The sequence below is a fragment of the Bufo gargarizans genome, chromosome 4 (genome assembly GCF_014858855.1).
Source record: "Bufo gargarizans isolate SCDJY-AF-19 chromosome 4, ASM1485885v1, whole genome shotgun sequence".
NCBI classification, from domain to species: domain Eukaryota; kingdom Metazoa; phylum Chordata; class Amphibia; order Anura; family Bufonidae; genus Bufo; species Bufo gargarizans.
Genome location: NC_058083.1, coordinates 158,185,076 through 158,198,810, shown reverse-complemented (window position 1 = coordinate 158,198,810; position 13,735 = coordinate 158,185,076). Strand labels below are relative to the sequence as shown.

General features: G+C 46.6%; 1 protein-coding gene across 1 annotated transcript in view; it reads right to left on the bottom strand.

Moving 5' to 3' along the window:
* The window catches only part of SMC4 (structural maintenance of chromosomes 4), a 47,982-nt gene that overhangs the window by 20,672 nt on the left and 13,575 nt on the right, over positions 1–13,735 (bottom strand). Inside the window, exons 6-7 of the mRNA XM_044292052.1 lie at positions 6,830–6,994; positions 467–594 (exon numbers count right to left, since the gene is read on the bottom strand). Of these exons, the coding sequence (XP_044147987.1) occupies positions 467–594; positions 6,830–6,994 (293 nt within the window). The remainder of the gene's footprint in view (positions 1–466; positions 595–6,829; positions 6,995–13,735) is intronic.

Sequence of the window (13,735 nt, the reverse complement as noted above, 5' to 3'; positions counted from 1 at the left end):
AGCCACTAAATGAGCATACATTGATACGTACACTCGTTTATTTAGAATCAAAGATTTACAACTGCAGTCAGCACATCTCCCTGTGTAGTCAGGAATCTGCAACCGATAATCAATAGAACAGAATGAGGCAGGAATGACTGCGCTGGCGATTAGTGCGCTGGATTCACTTTAAACCGGCCTATTTAATGGGCTGACGCAAACAAGCGCCTACCACCTTTTTTGTGGCCTCTTGAAATACAGCCATGTGACAATGCGGCCCCCAGACCAACAAAGGTTCTGCACTCCTGGTCTTTAACATTACTGAGGTGCATGAACCAAAATTCTGGAGCATGCTTTCATTAATAAATGTCAGCCATGCCGTGGACAGTCCGATGACTTCATACGACAACTTGTAACCCGACTAGTTACCGTGTAGCTAGACCAGTCATGTGCACCAGCTTTCCTTACATCCCATTATGTCACTTACATGTAATATTGGCAGATCTGACTCTTCTTTTTAAATGCTTCATTTTCCAAAGTGAGAAATTCTATGGCTTTATTTTTCTCTCCTTCCAGTGCATCCTTTTCTTTTTCCACTAATTTCACTCTATTGAGCTGTTCAAAAGGGCACACAAGAGTCATAAAAACGAGATTTTTGTATAACTTACCAGTAAAATCTCTTTCTCGCTCTTTCCTTGGGGGACACAGAAGACCTTGGGTATAGCTCATCTCCCTAGGAGGCGTGACACTAAGTGAAAACTGTTAAGCCCCTCCTCCACAGCTATACCCTCAGCCTGGAGAGAGAGACTGCCAGTTGCGTGTCCAAGTAGTGAAAAAAAGGCAAAGTCCAAAAGTGGAACCAACAAGCCAACTACCCAAAGGGTAAAACAACTCGGAAACCGTGCCAAGAAAAACAAAGAATGGGTGGGTGCTGTGTCCCCCAAGGAAAGAGCGAGAAAGAGATTTTACTGGTAAGTTATACAAAAATCTCGTTTTCTCGCCCAGTTTCCTTGGGGGACACAGAAGACCTTGGGACGTTCAATAGCAGTCCAAGAGGGGAGGGACCACAGCACCAAGGCGAAGCACCCGAAGGCATCAAAAAACCGCCGCCTGCCGACCAGGCGGCCCAAGGCAGCATACGCCGAAGCCCGAGTATGCACCCTGCAGAACTCGGTAAGGTGTGCAAGGAAGACCAGTGACCGCCTTGCACAAATGCATGGCCGAAGCCTAATGTCTCCGGCCCAGGAGGAACCGACAGCTCTGGTGAAATGAATGGCGACACCAAAAGCAGAACCCTGCCCTTGGTGCGGCAACCACAGCAAAAGCCACTCCGAGAAAGCGGAGGAAAGCCACCCTGGAGGCCATCCACCCTCTGCGCGGACCTCCTGGAAACACAAGAGACCAAACGTCGACAAGAGTCGGAGATCCCCAAGGAAAAACTGCAAGGCCCAAACAACGTCCAAAACGGCGAAGTGTCCGTTCCCGGGGGTGAGAAGGGGAGGACGACTGCCTTGATGAAAGGAAAGACGAACACCACCTTCAGAAGGAAGGAAGAGACCGAATGGAGAACAGCCCTGTCCTGGGGAAAGACAGAAGGCTCGGAACAAGAAGGGCCGCCACTCAGGCACCCGTCATAGACACGATGACTACAGAAACACAACCGTACAGGACAGAAGGAGTAGAGAGAACTGCTGTAACGGTTCCAAGGGAAAGATTGGAGCGCCAAGAGCCCAGTATGTAGTTCCCAGGGCGGTACCGGAGGGCAGTACAAAAGGAAACCAAGAGCCGCTCCACGGAAGAAGGTCCTGACAGGCCCAGAGGGGCGGGGAACGCTGAAAGAGGAAGGACAGCGCAGACACTGATACTTCAAGCAACAGAGTCCCAGTCCCAGGTCCAGGCCGGACTGGAGAAAGACAGAACCATGGAGAGAGAAAGGCAGAGTGGGGGAACGCCCAGCTTCCCACAGAACCCCAAGGAAAGCCCTAATTCCTACCACAGATCCTGGACGAAAACACGGCCAGGAGTGACACTAGCGAGCCCACAATAGTCGCCTGGGCAAGCGGGCGAAAACCCAATGAACAGGCGCAGACCAGTAACCCGGGCAGAACGGTCGTAGAACTGGTCCCGTCGGCCCCGAACAAAGGTGTTCCGTATCCACCGGAGTGGGGGAGCAGAAGGACAGACAGACAGGGACCAAAGGGTCCGTCCAGCAACCGCCAGATGCCAGTACAAGACAGGCTAAAGCCCAAGCCGATGTAGCCACCACAGGAAGACGGACTACAGTCCCGGTGTGGGGGATCTAAAGACAATCTTGACTAAATGGTAGTCCTCCCAAGTTACCGAGAAGGTAAGTCCATAGCAGAAACGTTGCCTAGAATGGAAAAAACGCAATCTGCACCCAGCGGGAGGACAGAACGCGGTAGACCCGGTAAATAGGCACACAGCAAGTACAGCCAGTTTGAACAAGGGGGACAGTACGAGGCCAAAAGGAACACCAGAACCATCAACATGAACAACCATGCTCTCCCCAGAGGGGAGGGCAGTGAAGGAACAGCCTCTGAAGCGTGGCCGGAACAGAAGCCACATTCGGAGTGATCCGTACCGAGTGGGAGCCAAACAGAGACGGCGAGAAAAGGCAGTCGAGAAAGAGGCCGGCATAACACCCTCCAAACGAAAGGAGGAGTGGGTAACAGAGAAGCCATAGGACAGCTCAAAGGCAGAACCCCGCTACACTGAGACGCCCGGTTCACCGCCTCGCAGAAGGCGAATACCCTGAAGAACCCAAGGTGGAGGTCCTCCGGACCTGGGTAAGCGAGCACCCAAGAGAAGTTGGATGACCTTCCCAAGAAGAGTGGCCGAACCTGGTAGCAGAGCAGACTGAACGCCGAGGGCGCCAACCGGAAAGAATCATACCACACCGCACTCGCAGAGGAGGAAATAGTAGTAGGTGAGGGGACTGTAGTCCCGCCAGAGCCAACATAGAATGCGACGGGCGCTGCAGACAGCACTCTCGACCATGTAACCACCAGCGCAGGGAAACAATGCCACGGGAGGACGAATGGGTACGTATCTAGGAACCACGAACACTCCCCGGGCGGAAGGGCCAACGAAATGAATGAGCACCGCCCAGCTCGGTGCAGTAGCGAGCAGGTAGAGCCCGTTTACTTATATATATAAAAGGTATTCATTTGTTGTTCATTGGACAACACCTGAGGCTCACACAGGTGGACAGAATGATCTCTGAAGAGAATAATGCAAGTCTTGCTGCAACCACCGACTCCCAAGATAATAAATATGTCGCAGGAGGAAAGGAGGCATACGTACGAGTAGCCCCGTAAGCAGTGAGGCCAACCCACCTACGGAACGAGGAGGCATACGCGGCCCGAACAACGCACGAGAGCGTCCGCTCACTGCAAAAATATCACTCAGCGAAGAGGGCCAGCCACAGAGCGCCACAGAATCTACGGAAGTGCAAAGTGCAAACTGAAAAAGAGTTATGCACAAGACTAGTATTTTATGCGATGGAACGCAAACTGACCGCCCCGAAAGGGGGGAAATGTACCTGGCAAACTGTAGTCTGTAAGAGTGCAAAGGCCCGCCCCAAAAAGGGGGGTGATGCCCAAGGTCGTACCTACGTCAGAGAAGTAGGGCGTACCATACTTCGCCCAGAAGGGGGCCATGCACATAGCCACACAGTATCCAGCAGGAAGTCCACCTAGTGAAAGGGGGACATGCACAGGGCTATCCTAGCATTAAGTGAGTGTGCAACAATCCACCCAACACCGAAATTTCGTGAGAGTGTAACAACTCCGCTAATAAAGGGAAACATGTGCAAGTCCAACACAGCACATACAAGAACAGCCTTGAACCTCGTGAGCGTGCAAATTTCCGCCCAGGAATGAGGGGTGGTCACGCACAAGGCCAGCACCGTATACAATGGGAGCGTAAACGTTCCACCCATGTTAGAGGGCCATGCTCAAGGCCAGCAACGTATCCGGTGAGAGTGTAGTATGCCGCCCAGAAAAAGTGGGGGGGGGGGGGGGGGTCATGCACATGGCCAGCATCGCATCCAGGGAGAGTGCGAGCAGTCGGTGAGAATGTGTGTATGTCACCCGAAGGAGGCATGCCCATGGCCGGCAGCGAAACCAGTGAGAGTGCGTACACCGCCCACGGAAGAGTGGTCATGCATACGGCCGGCAGCGGATCCAGTGAGAGTGCAAGCACCCCGCCACGTATGGGGTTCATGCACATGGCCAACAACGTACCGGTTAGAGAACAACCACCGACCGAGGGAGTGTATGTATGCCGCCACAGGGAAGGAGGCATGCCCAAGGCCGGCAACGAATCCAATGAGAGCGCATCGTACCGCCTATGGAAAAGCGGTCATGCACATGGCTGGCAGTGAATCCAGTGAGAGTGCCGAATGCCGTCCACGGAAGGGAGCCATGCCTATGGGCGTCAGCGACGCACAAGTGTAGCGTTCCGCCTATGGAAGGGGGTCACGCACATGGTCAGCAGCGAATCCAGTGAGAGTGCAGCGTTCCACCTATGGAAGGGGGTCGTGCACATGGCCAGCACCGTATCCGGTGAGTGCAGTATTCCGCTTAAGAATGATGGGGGTCATGCACATCATCGGCAACGAAACCAGTGAGAGGCAGCGTCCCACTTGTGGAAGGGGGCCGTGCACATGGCCAGCACCGTATCCGGAGAAACTGCCGTAGTCTGCCAATGAAGAGGGGTTCATGCACAAGGCCAACCCGCAGCCAGGGAGAGTGCAGTATCCCGCCGAGGAGGGGGGTCCTGCACATGGCAGGCGTCATAACTGGAGAGGGTGACGAATCCTGCCTACAGAAAGGGCCGCATGCACTTGACCAGCGCCGTATCGCGGAAGAGGGCAAGAAAAACGCCTAGAAGGGGAAAATGACCCTGGCAGCGCCGCAGCCGGGGAGCGCGACATGCCGCCTATGGAAGGGGGGCATGTATACAGGCAGCACTACTGAGATCAGGCTGCAGCGTCCTGCGCAGCCCACAAGGTATATATAATAGATAAATAAATAATATATATATATATATACTGCTCACTGAGGCAGAAAGGTGAGCCACCTATAGGGGCACAGAATCCCTGAGAAGCAGGGAAAAAAAGGGGGGGGCAGCCACACAGGCCCATCCGAAGCCGGCCTGTACCCAAAGGGTTAACAGGGATCCGGCCTGGGGGGCGGCGCTGCGATCCCCTGGGGGCGGGGGAACCTCCAGGCGCGAAGAATTCGCGCCTGGAGAAGTTCCAGCCCCCTCCAACAGAGGCCGGAATTTTGCGGCCTAGCAGGCCGTGAAGCCGGGGCCTAAATTTGTAGCGGCGCCCGGCTGACCGGGGCCGCACAGTATTCAAATACCGGCCGGGCCTACGGAGCGGCGCCTGCACATACCGGCCGCGGATGCCCACCCCGCGGGCCGGAAGAGCCGGGGACCCTGATTTCGCTGCGCCCGGCCGACCGGAATGTTCCGACGGTCGGCCGGGGGCTTGAAGCATAGCGCTCATTTGCAGGCCGCGGGTGCCCACCCCGCAGCCCGGAAGCGAGGACCCTGCGCCCGGCAGCCATTTCACTGCACCATATGGCCGGCAGCCACAACCACCTTGCCCTTGGACCGGTGCCCATGAGGGTAGAGGAGGGTCAGGGGCAGCAAGGCGCGGGCCCCCTGGCCCTGAAGCAGTGGCCGGTAAGAGAGGGAGACCTGAGACCGGGTGCCAGTGAGGGTGGGAAGCCTGCATAACCCCTCCGTCAGGGGCAGCTAGGTGCGGACCTCTGCAGCTCCCTAGGCATCCTTCTTGCAGAGAGAAGGTGCTAATGTCCTATGGAGACCAGGAGAGAGGGAGCAGAATGTCGCCCTGCGGCAGCCCAGGGGCCAGCCTAGTCTAGCAGGGACAGAAGGGTCCAGAGGCCCAGTATGGGGGTCAGGCACGCAGGAGACCGGGGTGGGGTGAGGGGTGAGGGGTGAGGGGGGGGGACGTAGGGCTGGAGAAGCCAATCTCTCACCATAGCCGTCTTCACCCTCGGTCTGTTCCAGCAGGGTCGCCCCTTCAGCTACTGGCACCGTAGTGGCAGGACGCTGGAAGAGGGACTTGGCGTGCGGGCGACCCTTACGCTGGCGGGATGCAGGGGAGCTAGGCTGCCCTGGTCCACCTTGTCTTCTGTGGGGGAGGCAGCAGTGCGGATGCCGGCACTGGCGCAGCTCAACCCCGGGAGAAACAGAGAGGTCTAGTGCGTCTCTGTTGTCCCTGATGATCTGAAGAAAAAGAAAAGAAAAAAAGTAAAAAGCAAAACTAAAACTAAACAGGAGAAAACAGCCCTGCAGTAGCAGGGAGTGTCTTGCCTCCTTGGACACTAAGCAAAAACTGGCAGTCTCTCTCTCCAGGCTGAGGGTATAGCTGTGGAGGAGGGGCTTAACAGTTTTCACTTAGTGTCACGCCTCCTAGGGAGATGAGCTATACCCAAGGTCTTCTGTGTCCCCCAAGGAAACTGGGCGAGAAACAGTATTTTTTCTTTTTGCAGCCTTCAAATGTTTGATCTCCTATTTTACTACTGTATCTTCACTCACTGCCAACGGATGCATTTCTACACTGCAGCTACTTACATTAGTTTGTACAGATATGGCATAAAGCATTTCTCCAATTCCCCAATCACTGGAGCAGGACCCCCCCCATGACTGCTCATTCTGTAGAGAACAACAACTATTTTCCCATCTGCTCGGCTCCTCCTGCTCTGTAACATGCTGCCTGCAGATTGCACTGGATTCTCTTTAAGGATCACATTTCTAAGCATCGCCGAGATCGGTACGGAAAACAATAACTTACCTTTTCCCCTCTCTGCTGATTTAAGGCTTCAACTCTGCGACAAAGAAGTTCAATTGGCTCCTTCAATCTCTCCGAGCCAATAATGTCTTCTAAATATTCCAGCATTCCTTCATCATGCTCAGTTTGTCCTTTAGGTTTCATCATCGCGATTTGTTCAACTTCACCCTAGCACACGTTAACATGAAACAAAAATATATAAACTGCAGTACAACGTAAAAATCTAAATGATAGTTAAATATATATTTGGCTTTTATAAAGCACCAACATATGTTGCAGCGCTGTAGAAGAGATGGATATGATTGGGGCTCACAGTCTAGTAAACACACTGGGTTCGTAGGAAGCCAATTCTGATGCAATCTTTCTTGTGCTTTACAGACTAACTTACCACAACATTCACAGTAACCTGAATACTGAGAACAGCCTCAAATATAAGAGGCCTCATGCAGACAGCAGTAGTGTCCGGTCAGAAACGGACCTATTCAATGGGGTCACACAAAATGTGGACAACACACTGTGTGAAGTCCGCATCCACACGTCCGTTCGGCGGCCCATCAAAACAACGTCTACATAAGTAAAAAAAAAAAAAAATAATTGGCGGAATGAACTTGGCAGGGATTCATGTTTTGTGGACCCGCAAAACCCTTACAGGCGTGTGCATGAGCGCTAAGGGGGCATTCACATGTTCTGGCGTTCTGCATCCACGCCGCTCCAGAATAGGACTCATCCTTTACTTTGTGACAACATGCAGAACACAGACCCACTGAAGTCAATGGGTCCACATGGTGATCAGCATCAGCGGATATCAGCGTTTTGTGGACCGCAAAACATTGCAGTCGTATAAATGCTGCCTAAAATATATTTCCTCAACACAAAAATCCCCAGATATAGTATCACGCTTGCAAAAAAAAAAAAAAATACCCCACTGAATTACAAGACAGTAAAAACAGTCTGGGAACAACATGAAGGAGAGAACAATTCATTCTGGGCTCTGAAGTCAAGAAAGCAGTCCTATCTCTGTATGCACAGTCATATGGGGAATATAATAGGACCCCTCATTTAAAGCCCAGAACGAGCAGAAAATTAAATGTATAAATTGCAAGTTACCGTATACTGAACTTTTTCCCCCCACAAAACGATATATCTGCTCAGCTCCTCCTGCTCTACAACAGACATCCACCATGTTCAACATGACAGGTTACCTTTACCATTACATTTGTGTGACAAACGCAGCGTTTATCGTTTTGCAACTATGGTGTTATTTACAATAAATAAAAAAAAAAAAAAAAAAAACAACACACCTCTCATTCTGTAACTTCCAACCTTATTAGAGCAGGGGAAACTAAGGCTACATGCACATGTAGCGGAATTGCTGTAGGAAAAGTGTAAACCACCTGTAGCAATTCTGGATTGAAATAGTGTGGATTTTGGTGCAGATTTAAACTTTCCACCGACATAATTTCCACGGAAAATCCACACGAGTTATGTAGGAATTTATCGAAAGCGCTACGTATGGTGCGGATGAAACATCCAAAGTAAATTTGCATAAAAAACTTTGCTTTGTGTAATAACTTTATAAAATCTGGTTCGGTTAATGGTTTTTCACAGTAGAAATTCATTTATGAAGTTATTACGCAAAGTCTCGTGAAACATGCAAAGCAATAACTTCGGTTCATAGAAGCCAATACCTTCTAAAATTGTAAGGCGTGCTCGCCCAGTACAGTACTGAAACAAAGTTATATGCAAATAATAGGAAAGGTCAAAACCGTGTGAATAACTAAATAGATGACATTTATGGTACATATATCTTTGTAATTAATCCCAGATAGGAAATTTAAAAAATAAATCACTAATTTGCGATCCTAGATACAATCCTGTGCAGAAAACAAAAGGGTAACAGTAGACTTAAACGGGACATACATAAGATAATTGGTGGTTGATGGCTCTCTGGCTCGCTTGGCCGAGGGTGCAGAGAAAATGGGGAGAAAACAGCTGCCAGATACCTCTGTCCTGAGAACATAAGGATTCGGCAGTTAAAATCCAGCATGCTTGATCCCCATCCTGTTATGGGCTTCATTCACACCAGATTGTTACTGCTGAAAGCAATAGGTTCAACCGAATGATATCATATAAGGCTACTTTCACATTAGATCCGTCATGGATCTGCAAAAACACTTCCGTTACCATAATACAACCGCATTCCTCTGTCATGAACAGATCAGGTTGTATTATGTCTTCTATAGCCATGAACACCATTGAAAGTCAATAGGGGACGGATCCGTTTTCTATTGTGCCAGAGAAAACTGAACCGTCACCATTGACTTACATTGTGTGTTAGGACGGATCCGTCTTGCAGAGTTTTTCTGTCCGCGTTGGGGAAGCAGCCAAACGGAACGGAATACATTTTGGTGCGTTCCATTTCTTTCAGTTCCCATTGACAATGAATGGGGACAAAACTGAAGTGTTTTCTTCCACTATTGAGATCCTGTGACGAATCTCAATAGCGGAATTGAAAACGCTAATGTGAAAGTAGCCTTAGGGTTTAAAATAGATATATATATATATATATATATCTCTATCTATCTATCTCTTTCACAAATACAGAAATTCTTCTCATGTTCATCTTTGCGATGGTTCTACACTTTGTCTAGAGTCCACCTGTGGTAAATTCAATTCACTGGACATGATTTGGAAAGACAGTCCTGTCTATATAGGTTATTATTTACAATTGGCCACTAGGACCATCAGTGTCCCTTGATTTGCACGTGTTACTAATTTTAAAAAATAGCTTTTATTTCTTGTCATTAAAAAATTCGCTTAGAACTCTATTTCCTTATAATTAAAATTGTCAGCTGTCACTGTTTAATGACAAGAAATAAAAGCTATTTTTTAAAATTAGTAACACGTGCAAATCAAGGGACACTGATGGTCCTAGTGGCCAATTGTAAATAATAATTGAACAAAGTCCCAACACATCCGTTAGGGAGACTTGTGTAAATGAACCTGTCTATATAGGGTCTCACATCTGACAATACATATCAGAGCAAATACTAATAAGGGGAAAAGAACTGCCTGTATATGTTCTGAATAGGTTCTATACACCTATATAAAACATTAAACTCTTTTCAGAGACAGTTTTTTTTTTTTTTTACTTCACCACAGCCAAATTCAGCAAATCTGACATGTGTCACTAAGTGGTAAGTCTGGAATGCTTTTTACGTATTCAAACGACTGAGCATGTTTTATCATGACACACTGTACTTCAGGTTAGTGGTACATTTGAGTCGATACATTTTACCTTTATTAAAAATAAATCCAAAGTTTATAGAAAATTTGGCAAACTTTACAATTCCCTAAATTTGAATGTCTCTGCTTTTAAGACAGATAGTGATAACTCAAAATAGTTATCAATGAACATTCACTATATGACTACTTTATCAAATTTTTTTTAGGACATTAGAAGGCTTAGAATTGAAAAAAAATTTATCTTTTTTAAAGACAAATTCAGTTTTGAAGTGACTAAGGGGCATATGTAATAGGAAATGACCCTTATTTTAGAAACCACACCCCTCAAATTATTCAAAACTGATTTTACGATCTGTTTACTCTTTAGATTTTACACAAGAATTAAAAGGAAAATGGAGAGGACTTTCTTGCAGAATTTCAATTTTTCCTGTAACATAGCAAGTGTTAACAGCAAAACAAACCTTAATATTTATTACCCCGATGTGGTTGTAAACTGCTGTATGGGCACATCGCAGGGCTCAGAAGGGAAGCAGCACCATATGATTTTTGGAGAGCAGATTAGCTAGAATGGTTTTCGGGCATTATGTTCCATTTGAAAAAACCATGTACCACTACAGTGGAAAACCCCCCAGAAGTACATCCCTTAAGGGATTTATTGAAGGGTATAGTGAGTACTTTGATCCCACAGGTTGTAAAAATTGAAAATTAAATTTTTTCCCAATAAAATGTTTCTGTACGCCCTACATTTTTTCATTTTCACAAGGGGCACCAGAAGAAAAAGCACCCGACTATTTTTTACCCATGAATACGGTAACATGCCATAAGTGGTCGTAAACTGTTTGGGCACATTGCAGGGGTCAGAAGAGAATGAGCACATGTGCATTTGAGGATCAGTTTGGTGATTTACACAGCACTGGCCGGCAACTGCAGAGGCTCTGAGGTGAAAAACAAACAAAAAAATCGGACATATACTATCTTTTGCGGTGTGGAGCATGGATCAGAAGCCCACTGAAACATTTTCGGATTCAAGCCTCCTCAAATGGCCTATCTTTTGCTGTATCTTGTTGGATGACAGATCCATTGAATTCAGTGGGTCTGCACCTGCAATATGGCGTTCACATGGCTGGTGCTTGTGTTTTGGGGACCCGCTGTTTGCAGTCCACAACACGGGCAGCCATGTGGTCGCATCAACGGGCCCTTAGCGTGAGAAGGCTCCCTCTGTCCTTAACTACCCCACCAAAAACACAACTGCATCGAAACAAGACATCCAAAGAGGAATTGATGGAATCCATACAGAGTATATCAATGGCAGAATTTTTTTTTTTATCCCACTCAAGAAAGTTAATAAGTTACAAAGTATCCCAAAATGAAAACTACAACTCGTACAAAAAAACAAGGCCCATACACAGAAGACAGGCTCAACAGAAAGTCTATTTTGTTTGCAGCAAGGAGAGTACGCTATGGGAGCACTTCTCTCACCTCCTTCTAGTGATCTGTGGGGCCTCAGCACTTAGACCACCAATCAAAACTTTGAGATGTCCCTATGAAATATCAAAACTTTTTTTTTTTTTTTTTTTCAGAGACACTTTAAAATTCCTGTTACATTATGTTATCCCCTATCCACAGCAAGATCACCGAGGGTCCTACCTCTGCGAGTCCCACCATAAGAACAGGGGGCCCGTACCTCCCTGAAATGAACGGAGCCGCCGGTTGCGCATGTGCGTGGCCGGTCCATTCATTTCCATGGGAGTTCCAGATATAGCCAAATGTGTGTGTGAACAGTGATCTGCATTAGTCATCACTTATCCTCATACAGCCGAGGTGCTCGGTGCAAGTAAAGGAGTACTTTCTTACCAATAATTGTCTTCTAGTAGGTGCAGTGTAAATTCCCCTTTATCATTTGTGTTGGCTTCCATGAATACTGGGTTGAAAAAAATAAATAAAAACATCCATTCTGATAGAAGTGTCCCTTAGAATCTTCAGCATACAAAGTTGTGTCTCCGATTTCTGCCACTGATTTCACCCTTTGCAATACACAGAATGAAATTTGGGACAACCCCATAGCATTTCTGCGAGAAATTCTGCACCATTCAACTAATAGCAGTTTTGGAAATATGAAGAATGGGGAAGAAAAAAAAAAAAAAAAAAAAGATTTTTTTTTGCCACATATTTTACCTCTGTAGTTCAAGAGCCATGACTTTTTACTTTCCTGTTAACTCAGTCGTACGAGGCCTTCTTTGCAGGACAAGATGTACTTTTAGTACTATTTAATGTCACAATTTGTACTGGAAAACGGGGGAAAAAACATGGGCTTAACCTCTTGGGGGACACATGACGTACCGGTACGTCATGATGTCCTGGTACTTAAGGCCACAACCCCCCCCCCCCCCCCCCCTTCCCTCCCTAACCCCTCAGATGAACACTAAAAAATAAAAACTGTGCTAAATAAACCTTTTTTTTTCTCACCTTATATCACAAAAAGTACAAAAGCAAGCGATCAAAAAGGCGTATGCCCACCAAAATAGTACCAAACAGTCACCTCATCATGCAACAATATTATTGTGTAAAACATACATAAATAAAAGTGTATACATTTTAGGTATCGCCGTGTCTGTAATAACCTGCTCTATAAAAATAATCACATGACCTAACCCCTAAAGGTGAATACCGTGAAAAAAAAAAAAAAACGGTGTAAAGAAATAAATAAAAATTTTTGGCACCTCACATGACAAAAAGTGTAATAGCAAGTGATCAAAAAGTCATATACACCCCAAAATAGTGCCAAACAGTCATCTCATCCCGCAAAAATCATACGCTAAACAAGATAAATCGGCCAAAACCTGAAAAAAAAAAAAAAAAAAAACTATGGCTCTCAGACTATGGAGACACTAAAACAAACAAAACTTAAATAAATAAAAAACTGCAAAAGTGCAAAACTTAAATAAATAAAAAAATATATAGTATACATATTGGGTATCGCCGCGTCGGTGACAAACTGGTCTATAAAAATACCACAAGATCTAACCCTGTCAGATGAATGTTGTAAATAACAAAAAAAAAAAAAAAAACTGCCAAAACAGCAATTTTTTTGTTACCTTGCCTCACAAAAAGTTTAATATAGAACAACCAAAAATCATATGTAACCTAAACTAGTACCAACAAAACTGCCAATCTATCCCGTAGTTTCTAAAATTGGGTCTCTTTTTGGGAGTTTCTACGCTAGGGGTGCATTAGGGGGGCTTCAAATAGGACATGGTATCAAAAAACCAGTCCAGCAAAATCTGCCTTCCAAAAACCGTATGGCATTCCTTTCCTTCTGCGCCCTGCCGTGTGCCCGTACAGCGGTTTACGACCATATATGGGGTGTTTCTGTAAACTACAGAATCAGAGCCATAAATATTGTTTTGCTTGGCTGTTAACCCTTGCTTTGTAACTGGAAAAAAAATTACTAAAATGGAAAATATGCCAAAAAAGTGAAATTTTGAAATGGTCTCTATTTTCCATTAATTCTTGTGGAACATCTAAAGGGTTAACACAGTTTGTAAAATCAGTTTTGAATACCTTGAGGGGTTTAGTTTCTAGAATGGGGTCATTTTTTGGGTGATTTCTATTATGTAAGCCTCACAAAATGACTTCAGACCTGAACTGGTCCTAAAAGTGGAT